The following is a 24,380-nucleotide window of genomic DNA, read 5'->3' as shown; positions in this document are numbered from 1 at the left end:
GCGTGCGCGTTAACTAAAAGCCGAATTCTTCTGTCTCTCATTCCCCATTAGCAGCCATTGGCATGTTCCAGTAGGAAACGTTAGTAGAAGTAGAAGTGTAAGTGTTAGCTAAAAGCCGACTTCTTCTGTCTCTCATTGCCATTAGCAGCCATTGTTTACCTCCAAGGTAGTGCCTGGTGAGATTTCTCCTGTGCGTGATTAAACAATAAAAATTTTGTTCAAAACGCCGTTGATTGATGAAATAAACCAACGAAAGACGCCAGATGTTTGTAAAAGCAGAACGAAAGAACGCCAGATGTTTTTCTTAAAGTGTAGTAGTAGTAGTTGCATGTAGCCACCTCGCCCGATCGTCAACGGGCGAGGTGGACCGGCAACGGCGCGAGGACCCTGCCGTACGAGAGTTAAATCACACTAAAAGACATACTTTGCGGGCGATACACTCTAGTGAGCTTTCAACTTTTCGTCTTAATGTACATGATAAAGAAATTATTTCTACGAAAAACGCAAGGCACACCTTGAGCAATATGTTTGGTTTTGGGACGCTAAATGGAACCATGAGGCGATGCGAAGCCGGAGCACTTGCACGATCGCGTTCCGTTGGCTTTCGTTGGGCATGCTACCGACCTCGCGTCGTGGAACGCGCGTCCTGTCTTCCCTCTAGCCTTGCCTTTAATTCCCACAGGGCGAGCGGGGAATGCGGTCGCTCTTGGCGCTCTTTCGCTCGGGAGCGGACTTCTTCCTTGCATTTCACCGATCACAAGTGATAATGAAGGGACCACGTAAACCAACAGTACAATAAAAGTTTGATGTTTAATATATACACGATGTTTCACACTCTTTATATTATGTACTGGGCGCATTTCACGGAAGAGTTTCACGGTTTACAGATGATTCCCTCCGTAGCTTCGCCCCACTCATCATCATTCACCCCGTGGATATGCTGTGATTTTCTTTTTTCGTTCTCAGCGAAATGACTCGGGACTTTGCAAGGACCCTAACTCTGATGTTTGTGAAAGCAGTGAAGAATAATCTCGGTTCACCGGAGCTTCCTTTCTTCTCTTCGCTCTTGCCTGAACCAATGCGAGTTCGTGAAAACATAAGTTGCACTCGAAATAAGAGCATGTGTACGAGTTGCGGAGAACATATCCTCTTCCAGCATTCTTTTCACTATATAGAATGAAACGTGATCCTCCAATTGTCGTGCATAGTTTCTAACAAACCATTCACGCGTTAAAGAACCCCAGGTGGTCTAAATTTCCGGAGCCCTCCACTACGGCGTCTCTCATAATCATATCGTGGTTTTGGGACGTTAAACCCCAGATATTATTAACAAACCATTCACGTCGTGCAGGCGCTTTTGAGTATCGCTATTCGATGACACTGCTCCGAAGGCGCGGCAGAACGATGTGGGCTTACGACCGAGCTACGCGTGACTTGTAACGTTGGCGCGCCTTCGACTTACGTCAAGAAAATCTGTTGTTCGGTGCGACTTAACGCATGCGCATACATTTAACGCGGTACTCTCTGTGCAGAGGTGAACATTTTAGCATTCTATAAGTAATCGCAGCCATTTTATGTTCAGCATAGTCAACACATGGCACCGCATTTGCATATATATGGTGCGCTCCTGAAAGCCTTACTCCATTTAATTGCGACGTTTGCCCTGGCGAAGGGCATTCGAAACGTTTCATTAGAAGCGAACATTACCATAACTTTAGGCAAATGCTGAGCTGCCGGTTACCTTGAAAGTGCGAAATTGTGCGCCGTTAGAAATGCTATCACCTTCATAGGACAAGTTGTAATGTTATTCCGCAGTCCGCTACAGAGTGCGCGCATGTTTCGGGGCCTTTAGAGCAATCGTTGTTCCGTGTACGGGAATCTTAAAAACGTCATCAATTCATAATTGATGTAATAACAATTGTAACGATTGAACCATAATTGCGAAGCATGTCCGGATCGCGGCCGCGAGGTGTGTTATAGGAACGTTAGAATGCGTTCCCTTTTCGTAGGAAGCAATTAAGCAACAAATCTCACTACGCCTGAAGTGTTTCTACCTCTCTATTTTTTGTTAACTCACGAACGCACACAACCAAAGACACACACGAAACGCCAATTAGTATACAGGTGGTGCGTGCGGCGCAGCTTTGTTCTTCGGACTCTTCGCTTCCGTCAGTTTTTCACGCTGAATACTTTAAAATATGAATTCAGTACCGAGTGGCTAAGCTGTCGGCCTTTCTTCGGCGTATTTCCGGGGCTTCAGTCGATCTTCTTTTCGTATTAGTAATGTTCTGTAATACGACTCAGCTCTTCTGCCTATACTCTCTTTTTGTGGCGCTCCATGAACGCGGGGAAAAAAAAATCTAGGGGCTTTACCCAAACCAAGCAGCTCAGCTGTCAGTTTCGGTTCTTAAATTGTTATTCTTCGCGTATGCCCAAATGCGAAAGATAATTCTGACTCGTCTGTGCACAAGAAATGCGTATCTCTTGTATTTTTCACCTATACCGTTTCACGTCCATTTGGAACGTTTTACGTTAAAGAAAGCGAGGCTTATAGATGCCCCTCGTTTTGTGCGCGTCGATCAGTGTCACTCAATGGGACATAGAATACGTGACACCACCGTTGTTTTTCCGCATGAAAAAAAAATACTCACGGGGTCCCTTACCCACTCGCCTATAAGACTACGCGAAGGCGAAAGCCGTGCGGTGTGGCTATTTTACCGTGCACTTGATATCGATGTCCAACGTTCACTAATAAACTGCAATTAATGGGGGTTTTCACTAATATATTCATCCAACTAATTAATAATTAACTCAATACTCGCTTAAGTTGCTTTGTTTATATATATAATATGTGTGTGTGTGTGTGTGTGTGTGTGTGTGTGTGTGTGTGTGTGTGTGTGTGTGTGTGTGTCTGTCGTGCGTGCGTGCGATTTATGCCCATTATTGTGCCACACGTCGGCTTTTAGGCGCTTGACCATCTCTCATAAGGCATTTAGGGTATTCGCCTTGAAATTGTGGCAGGAGTTCTCACACGTTCTTCTGCGAAACACATTAACACTTGCGCTTATCTCAGTAAGATGTATGCACGCTCTGTGAAGTTGATGAGCGGTAAATTCGTTGATAACACGTTGAGGGTGCCATGATGAGCGATGCAACCCAAGAAAGCGCGCGCCTCGTCACTCCAAGCGGTGCTTTTTCTTCGATATTTCTGCCTAATGAGTGCGGCGGTTCCCAAAGTTCTTGCTCGAACGGGGCGCATAGAAGATTCATGAGGCCCTTCCCTGTCATTATCGTGGGACTCATCAAGCTGCCAATTCCCAATTCGCCTGAATTCGCTTCACAGCTCTCTGCATAATTATACTGTGACGTAACTGCAATTATCTGGTGGGCTGAACAAAAGATCGAGTGCAGGCACAATGCCGTGGTAAGGGCAGGCGCTAAGATGGTTTCTACGCCAATACGCTTCTCGCGCTAATTTATTGCGTTGGCTCCAGGGCTGTTTTGAGAACACGCCCTTTCGTGCTTTTCCGTAAGTGTACAAAAGAAAGCAAAATGGACAGGGAATGTTTCTTTTTATCCTATATTTTCAGTGTAAGAACTAAGGAAAGTGCATTATTTATCTAACGACAATATGTTTGTATCTGTCACAGCCCGAACAAATGCCCTTACAGGGGTAGCTAAATAGGTAGCCACACTATACACAGCGGTTCTAACTTCATGAAAAAATTGGAACATAAGTATTAAGGCGGAAACAACCGGAGCCCTGTCGGTAACTCCGATAGTCGCTTCATTGTGAGCCTTGAATATGTGATTGTTGAATATGTTGTTTTGACTGTTATGTTATGTCTTGACTGTTACGCTAAGTTGTATATTGTATGTACTGTGGGTTAATTGTGATTAGAAATTTGGACCCTATGTACTTTGTGTTTATGAACCCTATGTACTCCAAGAGCTAAGGAGTAGCCGGCGCCTTATTTGTGCGCCAACATCTCCTTACATCAAGTCAATAAAAAAAATCACACCACCTCCCGCTAAAGGGGACCATGAGGCGATGCGAAGCAGTGTTTCGTCAGAGGTGGAGTGGTGAGGGGGAAAGGGGAAAGGGGAAGGGGAGGGGGAAAGGGGGAAAGGGGGAGGGGAGAGGAGGAGTGGAGAGGGGATGGGAAAGGGAAATGAGAGGGGAAATGGAAGGGGAGAGGTGATGTGGAGAGGGAAAGGGGTGAGAGGGAGTGGACAGGGGAAGTGGAGAGGGTTTGCGCATGCGCAGTAAGGGTGGTCACGCCGCACACCACCACCACCACCGGATTGAACTCCGCTATAAGATGCTTCACATCTAAAAAAGGGATGGTCGACACTAATTTGTGTAACTGATGCATCCGGCTGGAACAAGAGCACAGCTACATCCGTTCCGTTTTGCTGCGGGGTGAATGACGCGCGCATGCTCATTGCTCCTCCGTAATCTAACGCTAGCGAGAATGAGGCAAAAGAAGAAATTTCGAATCGCGCACACGCGAAACTCGACGCCGAGGCTTTGTTTGCTTACGAACAACTTCGTAGAGACTTCACATTGCGCTGCTCTATCTGTATGATCCCTTTCTTTGGAGGAGTTTCCAGCGAATGACTATCATGGTACGCTGTAGTAATCTCCTAGGGGCGCATTTCTTGGCACCGCAAACATCAAACATGAACTCCATCAAATAAGGAATGTAGGATAAAAAAAATCGGAAAAAGGAAAAAAAAAGAAGAAACTATAGGAAAATACGGCGAAGGTATATGTAGCGCCACGCGCTATGCTTTTAGTTCGATTTGCGTCTCTGTTTGCACGGCCGCCTTTCCTGTTGCATGAATTATATAGCAGAGCACTCCGAAAATTTGTACACGAGACAAACTGAGACAACGAAGCAGGTGCGAGGGCTGTAGGTGGCGGTATACTGTCACGCTTGCGTTTGTCATCGCACATCATCAAAATTGACAACACCCTTTATGTAGCGGATGTCAGTCTGCATCCCTTATAACTTCGCAGCCTATTTAAGGCTGCATTCACTGTTTCACTGATAGAATTGCGCCGCATTGTGAAAAAAAAAAACCGTCTCCGGGCGTACAAAGAAGTGTCAAGATTTTTTGTCATCTTACAATAACTGACAATATCTTCATTTTCACTGCGGTAACCTGAGCAGCAAACTTCCAATAAACATTCACGGATTTTTTTTTTATATGTCTGTGCTCACAATTGCAATCAAGCCAGTCCAGCTCATCGAGTAAATATTTATGCCTTATTTTTTTTTTTTTCACACTGCATGGTTTTTTTGTAAATGCGCCTAAACTGCAGGACGGCGCTCTATACTAAGCATCTCGTTGTACTTCGTCCAGGTTGCCTTCAAGACGGGTTTTAAAATAGGAATAAAGAAAACAGAACATAACGGTTTTGATCCTTGAAACTTGATGACGATAAGCGTTGTGAATATGCACTGACAATATTTGTTTTTTGTTTGTCTGTGGATGTTTATCTATCTCTCCCACCTTTGCCTCTTCTTTTTCACCTTTCTGTGTCCCCTTACCCATTCCTCAGTGCAGGGTAGCAAACTGGATATTCATTATCCGGCTAAACCTCCTGCATTTCGCATATAATTTATTTCTCTGTTTCCCACTCACAATGCTATGTAAAAACGAAAACGTTGAAGTTTTTGCCTATCGCTTTAGCCGGCATATCTGCGCTGTATGACTGACCTATGCTGAATGCTGTGCTGCGTAACCGAGCCAATTGGCATGCTCATCTCTTCACAGGGTAGCCAAGAAAAAGAAGACGAGGAAGATGACCCAAGGGCCAGAGTGGACCGCATTTTTGAACAACTGGATAAGGTATGCGGCATAGTCGTTCTGGTGATCTTGAAAAATACGTGTACATTTATTACTTCAACAGGAAAGTATTTGCCTCACAGCCGTATTGCGTGTGACAGATGGCAATGTCTTGTCAATAATCCGGCTCGTGAGAAGTGCGAGAGACTGTTATTACGAATACTTGTGTAACAGTGCAGGCTAATTTAGGGCAGCACTCACTGGTTCGAAGGGGTCGTTCATCACCCGCAGCACAATTTTTTCCACACGTCGAAGTCTGTATCTGAATGCTGCCTGTCTGCATGCCATGAGAGTGCAGATCTTTTTGTACTATATTTGAGCGCGCAAAGTTCGTTCCGTAAATTTACTTAAAGTTAGCGCTTTGTGCATGTTCGCTGTTTTTTCTTTTGCGCGCCTATTGTATCGTGAAAATACTGCCTGTTATCTCCCTTTCATCGTGATACATATGTTGTGCTAGTTGGGTGAACGGTAGATGGAAATGGGACGGGGAAATCGATATGGTACACTATCTTTTTTATTTTCTTATTAAAGGATGTGAGGCTTAGTTATTTCCGCGCTTTACGCAGTCTAAAAGGGGAAAGGTCAGTGTAACGATCACCACCAGCAACTACCATCAGCGCAGGAACTTATTTATATAGTGAGGGGAGCGGGAAAAAAAGCACGCCACACCGTATTAAATTTTCTAGTTGTGCAGCTGCGAGAGCGCGACATTTCGCCGCAGCCCATTTGAAGGAAGGAAAACATATTCCAAGGAGTGCTTTGATAGACCGTAGAATATGCAATTGTAATCTTGCCATCCAGGAAACAATATCTGCTGTGGTTGTGCAGCGCTAACAGGGCGAAGCAGTGTATATGCATGAAAACCGTGCGCGGAATAAAGAATGGTGGCGCGCTAAAACGAGAGACGAGCTGGAACGCGTTTGCCAATGCTGGATCATGGCAAGAATTCCTGTCGGTTGCCGTAATGACAGGGAACCTCCTGCATGATTAACTCGCCGTTGAAGAAGACAACACTGCCGCCGCAGTCATGCGCATTTCGAAACGACGTCTACATACGCTGCGTGCACCAGTGCGCCATAAAGTATCACTTCGGTCTCATTGAGCAGCCACACCACACCGGAATACGTGCCCCGTCTGAAGCCGACGCTTAACATACGCGTTCTGCGCGCTCCACCCAAGCTAAATTCTGCGCAGCATTTGCGCTCTTGCACCATTCGCGCGTGTAGAGGCATATGGCGCAGCACTGAGATTCAGTGCAATAGAATGTGTGACGTCATTTCTTGTCTCCTTATTCCGCTTGTTTTCTGTTGCGCAAGATGAGGCTTAAAATAAAGGACTCGCTCGTTTCTTTTCTCCTTGTTTTTCTTACGCGCCGCGGAAGAAAGTCAAGGGAAGTCAATCACGGCTATGTGGGAGGACTCCCGTCGTTAGCGCGATATCGTCCTCCCCATTGTGTGACGGCCTCCGCTACCGCTGCACGCAATTAACCGGGCGTAGTGCGGCGCAGCCGACTTGAGCCGGGGCGTTCATTACATTAGGGCATAAACGGCACTCAGACGCAAGGGCGGATACCTAGTGCGCTGGTGCGTGAGTGGCGCTGCGTTTTGTTTATCGCCCCCACTGGTAGCACATTCACTCGGCCCTGCTCTCGTTCTTCCCTCAGCTCTCCTTTCCACTGAGCCTTTCACCTTCTGTGTAATGTATGCCCCCGGTAGAAACAACGGGGGCCCCAGCCGTCGTCAGACAAAAAAGGAAAAGAAGGGATGTACGAGACACAAATAAAGGGGAAACGTGCTATGCTTTCGTCCATTATGTTCCTTCGGTTCGGCGCGCGGATCGAAAGAGGGCGGGTGCGCGGCTAGCGTCCTGTGTGACGTGCACCACAAATCCGATTACAAATGCGCGCTCGTCTAACGTCTGCCAAAGGTGGTGTATGAGGGCGAGCACTGCTTGCCAGAAAAATGAAGTTTTTACTTCGCCAGATAGGCCGCTGTGCTCTGGTGAACGCGAGGAAAAAAAACATTTGCTCTTCAAATGGGTCTGTGTCTGCTGGGTGTCCTTGCTGCGTTTGCGCACACGTTGCTCAAGAGCGCGATAAGACCTATGGGTGCAGTGTTCTCACCAACAAACACCATTCTACGTATTATTCCTCACAAAACTAGTCACAGAAATAAAAAGCAGCGCGCATAGAACCATCGTAGCTTGATTTTTCAGTTTCTTTTATTTATTTTTTGTGTGCCAGAAATGGCGTTTTTTTTTTTTTTTTTGTGCAAGGTCAGGCGGAACCAACGACCACGATAGCGTCCGGTGTGTCCTTACGGCAAGTTCGCCGCTAGTGTTTGCTCGCTATCAGCTGTTACGTCACCAAATCCGCAATTCCTGGGCTGGCCGTGCCGACAGGTGATAATAGGGGTCAAGATAATGTTTGCTCTAAACACATTTACGAGAGTAAAAATATCTGGTCTATATGTTGTGTCGCTCACGTTATCCTATAGAGGATAACGTCCAACTTCTGATAATTTCCTATGATTACTTTGCGGCACCTATAGGCACCCTGCACTAACCAGATGGCTCCGCAGTAACTCTAATTATAACCCAAGTCTTGCCGACATCGGCCGCTAGGGTTACGAAGAAAAGGAGACAATGAGACGCTCACATACTTCATCGTTCATCGCGTTCAGCGCATGCTTACTTGGGCGCTTTCAGAATGTTTTTCGAAGTTCTTGTACTGCAAATTGCAAGCGACAAAAAAAAAAGGACACTCTGGCCTCGCGACAAATTCGAAATTTTCACGGCGAGTGTTTATCACGTCCTCCAATTTCGATTCTTGAGATCGCTAGGCTTTGCATTCTGGCACGACTGTTTCATCTGGAAAGATACAGCGCGGAGTGCCAATAGGAACGATAGCCTGTGCGAACTGCTGCTCCATGTTTACTCCGCCCTCTCCCTTCGCCGGCTTCCACGCGTGTCCTGTAATTCATCAAATATTCATAGCCACCGGCTGACATCGGTGGGTCTGCACCTACTACCCGCTTGAATTTCAGTGAACACCATCAGTTTCAACTGACTCGCAGAAATGAACTGCAGCCTATACATTCGGTAGCTAGTCAGAGGCACATCCTTCTCTGAATGCCCTGTTTAACTTAACTGTAAAGCTGGTACTCTCGTAGACGGAAGCTGACTTTCGTACCACTGTCACATCTACTCTTGAGTCGTTTATAGCCGCTATGTACTGACCTATGCATCTGAATGGGACCGTGCTTGTGTCGCCATCCTCATGTAACTGCAGCGGTGTCTTTTGTCTTTTCCGTAGACGCCACTGCTTGAAACTGCTGCGAAAAAAAAAAAAACTATACGAGAAGCGTAGAATCACACCAGGCGTCAAAATATGTGAATTGCGCAAATAGTGGGTGTTTTAAAGGCCCACCCATTACAAAGCGCTCAGGCATTGTCGGCAACAGTATCAACAAAGTCTGCAGCTGCGCAGGTGCGCGTGGAACCTTACGGACGAGTAGTGGGCCCTTCGCTGATTTGCAAAAGAATTATGGCGTAGTGGGTACTTCGCAACTGTACTTGCAGTGGGCATTCTAGGGTAGTTTGAAACGGCCAATGTTACGCGCACAAACGTTCGTTTCCTTGCGGTACAGTTGATGTATCGACCGAGAACCGGAGAGAGGCTAGGCGAAGCTCAAGCGTTCTCCAAGTTTTTTTTTTTCGCTCACTTGACCTATCAACACTTGAATCTGAGGGAGAACGTTTTTCTTTTTTTTTGCCGTGTGGCCAATCATGACAAGGAAAACTTGGCTCCAGGTTGTGACTCAGCATTTTTTTTTTTATGGTTACGTGTATTGAGTTCCTTCATTTATCTTTCTTCTAGCCAATCCAGTGAACGACACCACCGTATATTTTCGCACCTGAAGATATTCTCATGCCTCTCTGCTAATTCCGCTGCCAGTTCTCTTGAAGGAGCATCGCCTCCCATTCTTTCGATCTTGCTTCCGCTGGAAGGCATTCTTTCAGGTAGTTCACGGCGACCAACTCTTTGAAAGCCTAGACGTTGCAATCTCTTGTTTCGAATACATTGTGTGCCACAGTAGAGTGTGATGTCTCGTGTCAGCAGGGATGTAGCCGGAATATTATTTCGGGGAAGGAGGATGAAGGGAGGGGGACGCCTCTTTGTGAGTGCGCATGTGTGTGTTCGCATGTACGCATTTACTATATACGCATACAAACTGAAAAATTCAGCTGAGGAGGGAAAAAAACCGGTCTGGTAAGTCAGCAATATTGAGGGACGTCGGACTCGAGCTTGAATCTAGCCTCTAGTGCGCGAACATCTCTTGCAAGTGTTAAGTCGCTACGGGCAAGGTGTATCTGAGAAAGCCTTGCAAGTGTTGTCTGTACAATTTCAACATTTTACGTACTGGCGTACTCCAAGTTATATCGGCTAGAGAATTGAATAGCTCGCAAATTTCTGCCAAGCGCGATTTCATGTAGGCCATAAGAGGGCTTCAGAAGTGGGCTTTATCGATGATCATCCCGATACATCCGTAAGTCCTCGCGTGGGAAACCATCTGCTGGTTGATGAAGGCGCATAATGATACTGGTTGTTTGCACCGGAAACACCGGAATTTAAGTTTAATTGCTTGTTAGCAAAAACGAACCTGCAGCAAGCTTTTCGCGAGTCGTTCGTCGCTCATAGAAATAAAACGTAACAATGTGAATTAGCCACAGTGCATTAGTTTCCATGCAGGCCTAATAACGTGCTAGTTTGAATGTGAAATTGTAATGGCTGAAACATTCTCCCCCACTAAAACCGTGCGCCACGTGACTCTGTCGGAAGAAGGTTAATGGTTGGCCACCTGAAACTCCTTTAGTAAACCACTCATTGCAAAGGCTCTTCGTTGTTGGAGCAAAGGTACGCTGTACGGCTATCACGGCTAACTACCACAACTAACCGTGCTAACCATATATTATACTAACGTGCGAAGGACGGAGAATGCCGCTTAATAGAAATGAGCGCATCCATCTGAGCATGGGGTTCTACGTTTAGAAACAAGATTGCTCATTTCGACCTTTCCACCCACTGCGTGACGTCGATCGCGTGTCCTTACATTGCATCCTGACGTTTCTCGCTTGTTTTATGTCTACCCCTGCCGCGTTGACGTTCTTTCTTCTTCCTCTGTCTTTGCAGAACCAGGACAACAAGCTGTCTTTAGAAGAGTTCAAAGAAGGCTCAAAACACGACCCGAAGATCGTCCAAGCTTTGTCCCTGTACGCACCGTAGTAGACGCCTCCTCTCCACATCTTTCCGCCCCCTCGACCCTCGTCTTACCCTCGACCCACGTCTTACCCACCCGGGAGAGCTGCCCGAAGCCCGTGCAAGGCTCCGCAGCGGCCACACTTGGAGCCTGAATGTTCTGTTGTTTTTTGCTGAGGACAAGAGCGAGCCATCGGGACAGGGAAGATAGGGTCGACCTTCCGTTGCCCTTTTCTCGAGCACACACGCATTCCACGACTCACCGCCGCCGCCTCCACTTCCTCTCCTGTACACGCCAATCACTCGCAAGCCACTGTGATGCTCTCTCTACCGTTCATGTCTCCGACGGAGCGAAGGGGAGGCTGCCGTTGGAGGGTTTCCTATAAGCCGCCAACCTATCGATTTCACTCAGTGTGTCTCGAGAGCCGATGAAACGCAGGCAGTATTGCGTTGCACATGCGACATGCCTAACGTGCTCTCCGTTCAAACGGCGTGTCTGGTAAGGGCAAATTTCCGTTAATGCAATTGTAATTCTCTCCCGGCGATCGCGCGTAGCCGCATTGTTCTGACGAGCAAAGGTGCTGCTTGTGCGCCGATATCGCCGAGTCCAAGTGTGTCTCCTTGGGCATACCGAGCGAAATTCCTGAGGCCTTGTAGAACGCAGGTATAAAACAAATCAGCGCGCTAGGAGTTTCATATATTATACTATAACGTGACAAGATGACAGTGAAGAGAGAAGAAAAAAAATCTAAGCGGTGACATTTCTTTCGCATATCTCCCGACGCGCGTACTGTTGCTTGGTCCTCAATCTCTTTTTTTTTTTTCTTCTCTCTCTTTTTCTCTGCTTTCGCGACTGAATCCGTACGAGGTACGAATGCCTTCTCAATGTATCTTTGCTTCTTGCCTCTGCGCAAGACATATGACAAGCTTTCCTTTCCTCGTGTCCATCGCTCATTCGTTCCTTTTTAATCAAAGCAGCGATGTGGACGCTGAACTGGCGTAAGCTTTCTCGCGATCGAAAACTAAAAAAATCGTTTATTTCCGCCGATTCTTGAAGCGCTCTTCGATGGGCCTTTCTTTTTTTTTCTTTTTGGCATAATTTGTCTGGGCGTTCATTCTGACGCGAAATCGACGCATCACAAAATGAAAAAAAGAAAGAAAAAGACCGCAGGCCTTTAGCGTCACTTAAAACAATCAAAAAGAAACGAAAACAAGAACGGACAACGAAATCACTGCGCGTTCCCCCATTTGCCGTCTACTGCTCGCCTGCCAAGATAACGAACGACCAAAACTAATGCTGAAAACAAGATGGAGAGTTAACGTCAAACTGCACGTTGGTCGATAAATAATATTTACGAGTTAGATTTTATTTGTCCCCTTTTATTCTTGCTTACTTAACACATCGGTAGAAATTTGTCTTTCTCTTTCTTATTGATTGAGCTTACACGACCGCGTTCGTTTTTCCTTGACATGATGTAACAAAAGTTCGTGCCTTTAACTGGCACCGGACATTCCTCGTATCTTAGAAAAAAAAAGAAAGAAAGATAGAAATAAAGGTTGTCAGAAAGTGTGTCACATAGTGTTTCACAAATTTTGAAGAGAAATAACGCTTTCAGAGTCGCGTATGGATACCGAACACGAATCTGACTCAAGGAGACTTTCCGTTCGTAAAACCCGATTGAGACTGTGAGCAACTTGTGCAACTGGTAAAAGCTCTATTCGAAAGAGATGTTCGTACACGCAGAGTGCGTTCTGCATCTTGATTTTTACGCGTCGTCCTAAATAAATCCAGTCGCCATTTTAGAATTTAAAGCAGTGATCTCAGCCCGTTCAGAAATCCTACAATCTGAAGCCTTTTTTTTTCTTTTTTGTTCAGGTATTTATTTTCTCACGCTAACCAGCCATACTGTTTTCTTTGCTCCTTTGTTATTACTTTTTTGTACTAAGTTAATCTTTAATGTCGTGAGCTACCGCTCCGCAGACTATTTGATACGTCAGAACGGTACTCTGAGGTGATGGTATCTGAGAGATATTGATACCCGGAGATGATGATGGGTGTTTCTTCATTAGCTCTCGAAAGGAGGGCTTAGTAATTCTCGCAGATCCATTGGTAGTTCCGAGAGCGGAGACGCGTCTTCTCTCGATACCTTGTAGGGAAGCAGCGGGCAAAATTTAAAAAAAAAATGATAATAATGAAGTAAAGCATGACTCTGCTTCTACGGCCCGAATTGAGCCGATTGGGGACCCTCTGTGCGAAGTACGCTCCCGCTCGATATCACCTGTCTCCCCGTAAAGGGAGAGGGTGGAAAGCAGGTTGTGAACAATATGACGGCTACATGGAAGATGCAACAGGCATCGCAAATGACGCGCTCTCGTCTCGCAACAACGTGGGCGCATTAATTGGCGAGTCTCTCTCTTACTTTGTTAATTTCAGCAGTTAGATCGCTGAAATGAGGTCAAGTAGGGTCGCTTTGTATGTCTCCGCAATAGCCCCTATAGCTTTCAGGGTGCCGATCACGCGGAAAGCAGGGACTTGAAGAACCACCGAGAAGAGAGCCATCGCATCGTGGAGGCCCGAAATGTACGGCCCGTAGTCTCTGCTCGAGAAGATTCCGGGGAGCCCGCGGTTCCCGGTCCTTGCGACGCGCAGACTCGGGTCCACGGAGTGGCACTCCGGGCGGCGGTGCTCGCATCCAGTATTCCCACGAGACCAGAGCTCCGTACGAGTCGGCAGCTCTCGTTTGTTATTTTTTTTTTTTCTGGTTCGGCGCTGCCCGCCCATTTGTTTGCTTTTGCCGCAGGGTCCATTCTTCATCCGCACCGATCCGCCAGGAAAACCCCCTGGAGAATTTCGCTGCGCCTCGCGGGCGGCAGAAAAAACAAACTGCGGAGCACGATATGTTCTTGCTCGTTGATTTTGTTCTGTTTACCGCGCTAGGTATGCAGACAAAAAAGAAAGCAAATGCTGCAAATCATCATTAGACTGTCCGTCTTCATTCTATAACTCTGCTGCTCGGACAAGATTGTACCTTTTTTTCTTTTCTACTCTATCTCTCCTTTTTTTTTCTCTCTTCATCCGAGTCCGTTTGTCCGAAAATAGAACGAAAACGGTAAGGTTCATTAAGGAGAACTGACACGAAGGACTCGATCGCTGATTCACTGCGCACCAAGCACGACGTAGCTCGGCGGCACCCAATCGTGCGATGTGACCACAGATGTTAACGGCGCTATTCGGTTCTGGTAGGCGACGCCACACTTGATCCCTGGAAGGAATCGATCATTCGGAGCGCTCGGTTAATCGTGCTTTGCGAGCTACGTTTGCAGATGACCTCTGTTCGAACGCAGCCTCTGCGCGGTTAGTATTGGCAATAATAAAAAAAAGAGCTTGTTCCATAGCGTCCGTTCTACAGGCTGTTGAGCAGACCTGCTTTTATACGACTAGCGAGATTAGCGATGAAAGCATGCGAAAAAGTGAACTCGCACGATAAAGTTCAGTCTCTATCTTTCTCTCTCTCTTTATTTTGAGGCAGTTGTTCTGTTGCCACGATATATTCGACAACGCTAACTCTATTTTTCACTACTGTTCGTACAACCACTTTCAGAAAGGCTAATGTCGCCGCCTCATGGACAGCGGGTTCAGTTGTTGCGCAAGAAACTGCCCACCAACGCCTCGAACGTTTAGAGGTATTGCGTCGCGAGCATAGCAGTTTGACTGCGCGACGCAAGCTGGGATACCGCTAAAACACTTAAGCCTACAAAGTAGAAAGTTACGCTCCCATTGCACGGGCTCCCTCAATTTTCTGCGATAAAAGCCTCGCGGCGTGTATAAAGGTTGCGAAAATTTGCAGCACCTTGAAACAGCAGAGGATTTCAGGGTAAATGTGTAACCCCGGTGATTAGCCGCCATAGAAGGACAATAATATAGTAACAGAAGCGCGCGTTAGCCACGAGTCCTGCAGCAGCGCTTGAGCCTTCGCAGCTTCAAGTGTATAGCAAACTGTGATAAGCGTGTGTAGAAAACACGCTTAGCTACGTATAGCAATTTTACGAAGTATCGTAGCTTGCATTCAGCGTAGCTATCTGCTGGTTGTTGTTTTTTTCTTGATCCTTGTTCTAAGAGAAAAGTGAAGTAAGATTTCTAAGCTAGGGATATATGCAGGACGAAGCCGCTCCGTGCTTTCTTCCAATGCCTCACATCAAACTGTGGAGATGACCTCGCTCAACACGTGTGATCAATCTGCAAAGTCGAAATGTGCCATCCTGAGCGTTTTTGTCTTAATATTTTGTCATTTGTTTTCCTTGTCCATAAGCTGATTAAATGCATTTGTAATGCGTTCTTAGGGCTAGGTTGCTATATGTATGATGAGAAAAACATTAAGCATAAGAGGAACAATGGCCTTATGTTGCCAGGATAGTTGATAAGGAGAGACAATGCTGGGCTGCCGAACCACATCACTGAACCGCAGAACCAACTGTGTTTCTATTAAGCCTCCTTTGTAACATAAGATCAAGGAACGCACTGTATAGTACTTCAGGGTGGCATCAGTATGACTGACAAACAGGGTTTCTAAGCATTGCGCCTGCTGCATGTGACTGGCTTGCATTCGCTCACTGTTCATTGCTTATGAAGTTGTTTATAAAACGCATATTCATATTTATAATATATGCCAATATATTATTCCGCGTTATTCCGCATATTGTGCGCTTAATTTATTCGCATTTTTGGGCGGCAAGCATCAGGCTTGTTGTATTTCCCTCTGTTGCAGGCTTTGATAGCAAATGTAAGAAATCCTGCGTTCTCTGGCACATCATGTAATCCCGTGTAGTTCAATCTTTACTCATACAATCGTCTTACGAGATATACCGCTACACGAACATGACACAGTTCATCCCGACATGAAAATTTAAAGTTGTCATTTGCTTGGGCTAAGGAAACGCTGTATGGGTTATGTTGCTTCGTTTCGAGGTTTGCTACCTTTGAGTGCAAGTAATTTTAACAATTCTAGTTCATCTATATCCAGTTCACGGTTCCCGTTCCGAATCGTGAACTAGATATGTGTGTTTGCATATGTACTGTTATGTATTTATTTAGGTTGCCTGAAAGAAACCTATTTTTTGTATTGCATCAGCGCATCTTGCGTTTACATTAGTTTGTGTGCGGTGGTTACGGTTCCCACAGGCATTCCAGTACATTTCTCCAGGCTTTGTGCAATGTGTTCCGTACATTCATGTGAAAAGAACAGACAGTGTCCATCATGATACAAGAAAACAAAAAACAAAAGAGCATGATCTCAAGGTTGCGGACCAATCTCCAGAGCCCTCCTTTAGTTTTGTTACAAGCGATGCACAAAGTGAACACGTATCATTTTGATATGCGGGTGGCTAAACCTGATGATATCAAGAAAACCGTCGCAGCTTCGGGCTGTGGAAAAGTGAAAAAGACCGCCGAGACATGCGGTTCTGGCGATGCCGGACCGTAACTAAACCTTCCTAATTAATGTTTCCGTCGACAAGTATCATAACATTCAGCACGCGAATCACTATTTTTTTTTTCGCGGCGCTTCACGTGGCTTCGCGTTCGGATACCGCAGTTACGCACCTGTTCCCCTCCCTCCTGCCCTTGTTCCAATTCTGTCTCCTCTTTCCATCTTCTCTTTCTCGCCAAGGCGCGAAAGCAGTATGCGCGCACTCTACATAATCAAAAGGCGTACACGAACAGCCCGGTCCTTCACAGCTTACGTCCCATTCACTTCAGGCCTGAACTGCGTTATGGAAAAAAAAAAAAAAGAACAGAAACGCTGCATCACCATCTACTCTAGCCACACAAGACACCACACTCATGTCGTCCGAAAGCACTTTCTTCGAAGTGCGCGTCACCCCTAACACCCGCAAGGAGTAATCGTCCCAAAGGCCACTATACTTGAGTCGCCGTCGTTACTCCTCGACACAGTACGCTACGCAAAGTGTGGCTGCCAAACCGTGCCGAAATCTTTCGAGATAAAAAAAAAAGGGGGAGGGGTAGAAAAGTGTAAATTCTTCATTTCAGAAACCTGTGACTTTGTTCGAATTGTCGCATGCTGCAAATAATTGGGCGTACGCGCAGCGATGCCTGTAGGGAAGAAATGTTTTATGCGTTCGTGTTTTGGGGGGAATGTCGGCGTGGCGTGAAAACAGAACGCGATGATTCCACAATCAACCATATAGCTCAAGAGAAGGAAGAGCTCAGCTTGACGATTCCCTTTCTCTCTTTCCCAGTTGTTGCCGTTTCACACCGACTTCCAAAAAAAAAAAAACCGCAGTACGTTTTGTTCCCTCCGGGCCGAATGCTTTGTAAGCATCCATGGAAGAGCCTTCGGCTTTAGCCGCAGCAGGCACAACAAAGCTGCGTACGAGAGAGTTCTTTTTTTCCCACTTCGGACGACTAAAGGAGTCACAAATCGTCTTCTCTTCTGATTACCCGCAAGTTCGGTGCGATGGTTTTTTGATCAATATATACAGATATAAATATATAGCCCCTGAGAACTCTTGCGGCACTTGAAGAAAGCTGCGAACAGGCGTCGCAGCGATATATCAGTCCCACGCACATCTCACTCGACATAGGCTGTTGTAATGCACCAATTTCTAGTTTTTTCTTTCGCTATTCGCAGCACTGCCTTGAAGGAGAGCGGCAATTCTCGAGGCCATCTGAAGTCGGAGGGTATTAAGCCTAAATCGAACCACTACGGTTTGCAATTGGTCCTCCTGTATGACCAAACTGACAATTTCTCTTATCGAAAGAAAAGTTGGGAGCGATGTTACATCGGCGTTTCAGAGTGCAGACGATTTGATACACTCCATTTGACGCCGCTGTCTGCTCGGTGCACGAAAGCAGACTGCAAATGTTGGTTAACTCGCGAAGCAATGCGTTATAGGCTTGTGTTTCTTCCTGATCTTCGTCAACCACCGGTTCTCGTGGTGATTTACTGGCGAACTTTAGAACGCCAGGAAGCGCTCCACCGAAGCGCTCTTCCACTATCTCTCATTAAATGTCGCTTTAAACCTCCGGCCCATCGTCTCGAGGTTGTCCCTCTCACGAAAGGTGCGCCAATGTCACCCGCGAGGCAAACCACGACGGTGGAGGAGGGCGTCTCTTGTGAGACGCGCGCATAATTCACGCGTCGTTCGCCTCACCCACCACCCCCCCGGAGCTTGCACCAACGAGGCTTGCAAGACTCATCTCTGGGTTTGTTTTAAGCCAACTTTTGCTCGACATCTGCCGCTATCCCCAACGGGCATCTCGCATATGGGCATCACGATAACATATACTAATCCAACAAGGGAAGAAGAAAAAAAAAAGTGACAAAAAATCGCGCGTTTTCACATTCCGCGAGGGCTTTCTATGGTTCTTTGTTCCTCTATGTTGTCACGAATTTCCCCTTTCGGCGGTGGAGGGAGATGCGTAGGAGGAGGCCGACGCGCACAAAGCAGTGAGGCCACATTCACCGGCTCTGGGAGTCGCTTCTCGCGGCGCCCTCTTTCGCGCACACTAAACCTCGACTGCGTCAGTACTACTCGCAGAATCGGCGTGACAGGGTTACTCTATAGGGTTCGGCAAAGATATGCTATCATTAAGAGGACACTAAAAAGCAGCACTGTATCACCTTAGACTGATCAAATATTATTTCGAAAGTATTGTCGAAAGAATTTGCTAATTTTAGGTTTTTCTTTAACTTTTTTAGCGAAACAACAGCACTGGAAAGACTCCGTGACATCATAGATATCAGGGTATTTGCTTGCACCTGCTTAAGTATTTGGTTATTTTATAATGCTATGTAAGTCCCCCTCTAGCGATAAGCAGTCACCTAGACCCCAGTAGACCCAGTGAAAATCTGTGACATCAAGGTGAACTGTCGCAGGATCATTAGTAGGCGCTGCTTTTCGTCTGCAGCTTTCTAAGTGGTTTTGGCTTAGAAAAACCTTGTTTCTTGTTGAGTGACCACTTTTTTTTTTGCTATAGCGCAATTTACTATTCTGCCTTTACTTAATATTCATTCTTGAGTTATGACCATCCAACGTGAATCATTTGTCCTTTGGCCTCGCAGGGTCGAGTCGAATGCGTTTAGAGCGTCGTCACCCATCGCGACCACAGTCAGTCGTTCATGCAGGGGCTTGTCACTTATGTATAAGGACATTATCTCATTTCTTAACTTCGCTTATGACCAATGAGTCATAATTACTTCGCTTATTTCTCTTTGAAAAATTAATATTGTCGCCGTAATATGTTCTTGCTGATGTTTATGCTTTTCTAGATCACCGGCCTCCGATAATGTAGCTCGACCCGCTTTTGTAAGGCGTCAGTGCGCTAGTTGTGGCCATCTGACGCCCCAGTTACGCGCAGCCAATCCGCGACATTGGCGCAAGTAAGCGCGGCTCAGCGTGCTTATTAAAGACAGACCTGTTGCGGTAAAGTACACGACAGAAGCAGATCCTTGCGCGTTCGCTTCTATTTCCTTCTCCTACGCTCTCTCTCCCGGTCGGGCTCTGCTGTGTTTCGTGCTCTCATGGTTATCATTATCTCGTCTGTTCCTCCCGGAGCGCGCCCCTTTAAGCCGCAGATGTTTGCCGTTCCTGCGTCGTGTGTCATTTGCCACGTCCCCCCAAATGCGCGGTACCATTGCAGCCTCCTCAAAAAGACTACTGCTAGTGCTACCACCACCACCACCACTACCCGAGTCGGTCGAAGGCTGTGTCATCCGTTAGTTAGAAATGTTGTTTCTTGAAAGGTTGTGGTCCAATTTTTTCTCTTACGCTGCAGCGTACGGCATCTGTCCGGTAGGAAGTTGGTACGCGGAGGGGTCGTAGATTTACTTTTTTTTTCCTTTTCACAATGTTCGCTGTTTTTTCTCGGGGAGGAAAGGTGCGCCCGTGGCGGGAGTTCGAATGACAGGAGGCACCGTAAACATTTCTTGATACACATACATATATGTAAGCGCGTTAAAAAAATTTTTTTTTTTCACTCATCTGCGTACGTCTGGCTGCAAGCTATAAATAATGCGAGTAGGCGAGAACACGGCCTTATTTAAAGTTTACGAGAAGACTCTCGTCTTTTTCCTTGCGGGCTTTCGATTTGTTTTGTCTCGTCCGTTTTTTTATTTCTTTCTTTGCCATCTCGTTACTTCTTTGGGGAACTGTACGAAGCAGACACTCCCTCTTATTTGTACAACACTGGCAGCGTGTTCTCTGCCTGTTTAAGCTTCGTACCGGGCTTCCTCCGGCCAGTCGCCGTGCGCCGACCAATATATCATTCCAGGCGTGCCGGGTGGACATAGCTGTTCTGCCCAAGGTTGAAGGCTGCCTCGCGTACTGTGCATTGCAGGCCGCTACGAGTCGTTCCTCTGCAAGTGTGGGGAAACGTGGAAATACTGGTGCCAATCATTCCAAACTTGTGTCACTCTCTCCCCGTTTCTCCTTTGTCTTGAGAAATCACGTCTTTCAGGTGTCGCCGCACAGAGAGCAGACGCTGCTGAATAAACGAGTCACGGGTTGAAACCTATAGTCACCCCACTGCGATCCAAGGCTGAAAGACATCTCATCGCGAAAGTTACGAAAACGATTGTCCAGGGGCGTCGGCCCTGCAATGTGTGTGCATTGTTTTGGCAAAATGGGGGTAATATGCGTTAACGCACTGCCGCAGCTTTCTCAGTTCGATGTGTCAAAGAACATGGCCGTTTCGTTTGTATGTTGCCACTACTGCTGTTGGTTGTGGTGTATTTGAGCAGTAAATCAGTCGCGTTAGATGTGTCACTCGCAAAGGTTGCTGAGTACGCTGATAGTCACTGGTACATGTTGAACGTCGCCTCCATTCAGGTACACGATGAACCAGACTTTGAGAACGCTCAACATGCAATCGGCACATCTTTAAAAATGACCGTGATGTGACCATTTTATTCGCTATATTGAGTAGTAAAGGGGAAAAAAACTTTTACATGACAGAGTGGTTGTTCGCCGTAGAAGACTGCGACAGAAGAGCTTTTGAAACACGTCAAAACTGCACACGTATCACTATTACCTTGTACCTCTTGTTCACTTAATGCTACGGTTAAAACAGCGGCTGTAGAAGAGTTTTCAGGTTAATTCCCGGCTGGTGTAATAGTATGTGAAGCCGATCTCTATACTTTGGACGTGCTTCCCATAAGATCACTTCACCTTTTGCCGAGAGTGGCAGAAGAAGAAAGGAAATGTTAACGAAGAAAAAAAAGTGTATATATTGCTGCTATAACTGTAAATAGATGTTTCAAATGACGTAGTGCTCAAATGCGGGCGTCACAAATCGCACGTGAGCTCTTTTATGGTGTTGATATTATTAAAAGAACACGCGACTACGGCGCTACGGCCTCATTTGCCGACATAGTGTTATCGACGCCATCGATGTTACGTGACAGTATGGGTACCGTTTCTTTTTTATTTTTTTGCTCCTTTCTTGTATAATTAGCTCGTGGTTTTACTATCGGCGCTAAATTTAATTATGGTCCTCAAGCTTGAAGGAGGCGATGTTCTTGTTTATCTGATTTTTTAAAAGTCTGTTACGAACACAAGAGTGCGTACCATGCGTCAAAATTAAGCAGCCGCGGCGCACACCTGTGTCGTGGCAGCAAGCTTTAATCAGAAGCTGCCAGTGATTAACAGCGTATAGTTTTTCTCTGTATTTTCCGTGTTACTTTCGACATTCGAGCAATTTGTAATCTCGGAAAGCTGCTTCCTGAACTGCGAGCCTCAACAAACAACAGCTACGAAAAAAAAGTGATCCGTTTTGAGCAAGAGATTGCATGCTCACGATTGAGAACCTGAAAATGAGCATGCCGACACCTGACGGCAAAAATGGGCCATGTCCAGTTCGGCACGCCCGAAGTCTGTGTTTCTCGTGTGATTCTGGTGATTACGGTTACAGTGAAGTTTAAGAACACAATCATTGTTTACGGACTTTCACACAGCCACTGTTGCATATTATATTGCCAGTTTATCCTTGCCCCCACCTCACAGACCAAACGGCGTTCACACAATACTTGACGCTATTTTGAACCTATTTTGATGTTGGTTGCTGTATTCATGGTATGTGTTTATGTGGGTGTGGTTATCCCCCTCCCAATGAGAACATGTGACAGATTTGATGAAATGACGGCGGGAAAAAAAAAGAGGACCGGAGATATTTGTATATATACAGCCTATTTACACCTATACATAATGTAGGCAGTTATACACTCTAAACTCTATAACAATAAGAAAATAAAATTCATTGCTTAAAAAAAACTGACACTTTTAAAAGCTGCATTGTATAAATGCGCAAAAGAGGTAAAACGAAACTCTATTCGGAGCACTTCTGATTCCTCCCACGCTGTTCATACCTAAGGCGCACATCTAGCCATTGCTGACAGTTTTGTAAAAACAATTCTTGGAAACGAAATAAATGTTACATGTTTCTCTGGGTGCGTGTTTACTTTTAGCTGCCAATGCAGTACGGTGACAACGCCTGGGAACGTATGCTGCCACATCAGGCGGCATTTATCTCTCGGAGAGAGCGCTAATGAGCATTGCTGTTAAATTTTTTTTTGTCGCTAAGCACCAATCGATCAGTCCTTTAAAGGCTTATGGCGAATTTGAGCAGCAATAAGGGCAAGAAGAAGAACGTAGCAGCGAGGAAACCGCAGCACAATTTGCAGTACTAAGGACTACAGGACTTCACACCAAGCTAGAAGTGTTGCGCTGTTTGCTCTACCTGCATTTTTTTTTTCTCATAAAGATGGCTAATACAATGGATGAAAAACAGTACACGCCCGCTGATTAGCTTACCAGATGTTCTGGCACATGCTGCCTGTAGTTACTCTTCAGCCAGAGTATCTCAAAGTGACGCGGCTAAAGCTGAGTGCAAATCAACCGTAAGTACTTTTTTTTAAACAAATAAATACTATATCCTCTGGTTTGCCGTGCTATAATCTCCAGTACGATGTACCGTTATGCCGACATAATAGTTTTTAATATCAAAGTCTGCTGCTGCTGCTGTTGAGTATACGCAGTTACTTTATGTGCGTTCGCCTCTTTCCCCTTCCACCTTCCATTCTCCTCTTTCTCTTCCAGCAGCCCTTCTTTCGTGCAGGGTAGCCAGCCGGAAATACCCCTTGCTGACGATCCTCCTACCTTTCTATGCAATTAATTTATCCTAATGATAAAGTTGGCTAGTAAAAATCATGGCTGTGCTCGAGCCCACTCAGACTTAGTGCCACTCGAGACTCATTTGCACTTCAACAGAGAGAGGGGGGGGGGGGGGAGGTGCAGATGTAGTAAATAAAGCAAAAAGGGATTGGCTCATTCCATTTTCATAGGAACCGTTCGTAACACGAAAGTTAAGTCTTCATAAAAACTCTCGCAACTTTGTCGAACGTTCAGAAATGCGACTTGCACCATGGGTATTACCATTGGGCTGTCATGCCAGTCTTTGCGTGGATGCACCAAGCTGACAATTAGTGCCACATCTTCACAGCCCTGACTACAAGCGTTGATGGTTATCAATTTATCATCAACCACTTCTGATAGCTGCAGTAAGTTATGTAATAGCTAGACGCACAGTGGATGGTAAATGCCGCAACCACGGGTGTTCGCAAACCGTACAAGCGAAGCCGAAGGTGTTCTCCATAAATAGCTTCGCGAACTCGTGGTCCTCCGCCGCGAAAAGCCCACGAATTGCTAGTTGCTGCATGTCTTGCGGCTTCGCTTGGCACGCCGCGTCCTCTTGGCGAGCGCCTTCACCGAAGACCCGAACATTTTGGTCCGTCTCAAAAGTGTCTGGGGCAGCCCAAGACCTTGCGACTCGCATATCATCATGCTTGCGGACGGCGCAGTTCATAGTACGCACCTTCTGCGCTTAGATTAGTTCTACTTCCCTGCGGCATATCTCTCGCTGGTGTAACGCGGTCTATTTTAACGCGATAGCGTTAAAGAGCTCGTTCCGCAGAAATTCCGGCGTCGGTGAAGTTGGTTGTGAGCGAAAAATCATCTTGAATAAAATAATAAAAAAATCTTAGGTTCGAGTGAGAATTGAACCCAGGCCGTCTGCTTGGTAAGCAGGTGTTCTACCACAGAGCCACTCGATTTTTTTTTTTTCTGTCATGGTATTTGTTATAATGCGTATTTGAAATTATCACAAACGCTATGACATAGTGATGCATTCACTTAGCGACAATAATCGCACAAGCACTGCACACGCATTCAAAGGCTTACATGCATATATACTGTG

At 46.1% G+C, this 24,380-nt stretch overlaps 1 protein-coding gene across 1 annotated transcript in view; it reads left to right on the top strand.

Moving 5' to 3' along the window:
• LOC119400214 (frequenin-1) overlaps positions 1-22,576 on the top strand; it is a 271,350-nt gene extending 248,774 nt beyond the window's left edge. Inside the window, exons 7-8 of the mRNA XM_037667220.2 lie at positions 5,785-5,859; positions 11,048-22,576. Coding sequence (XP_037523148.1) covers positions 5,785-5,859; positions 11,048-11,140 — 168 coding nt within the window. The 3' untranslated portion in view covers positions 11,141-22,576. The remainder of the gene's footprint in view (positions 1-5,784; positions 5,860-11,047) is intronic.
• Positions 22,577-24,380: the final 1,804 nt, after the last annotated feature.

This window comes from Rhipicephalus sanguineus, chromosome 1 (assembly GCF_013339695.2).
Source record: "Rhipicephalus sanguineus isolate Rsan-2018 chromosome 1, BIME_Rsan_1.4, whole genome shotgun sequence".
Lineage (NCBI taxonomy): Eukaryota > Metazoa > Arthropoda > Arachnida > Ixodida > Ixodidae > Rhipicephalus > Rhipicephalus sanguineus.
Note: the sequence above shows the minus strand (reverse complement) of the source record. Positions and strands in the feature narration are given on the sequence as shown.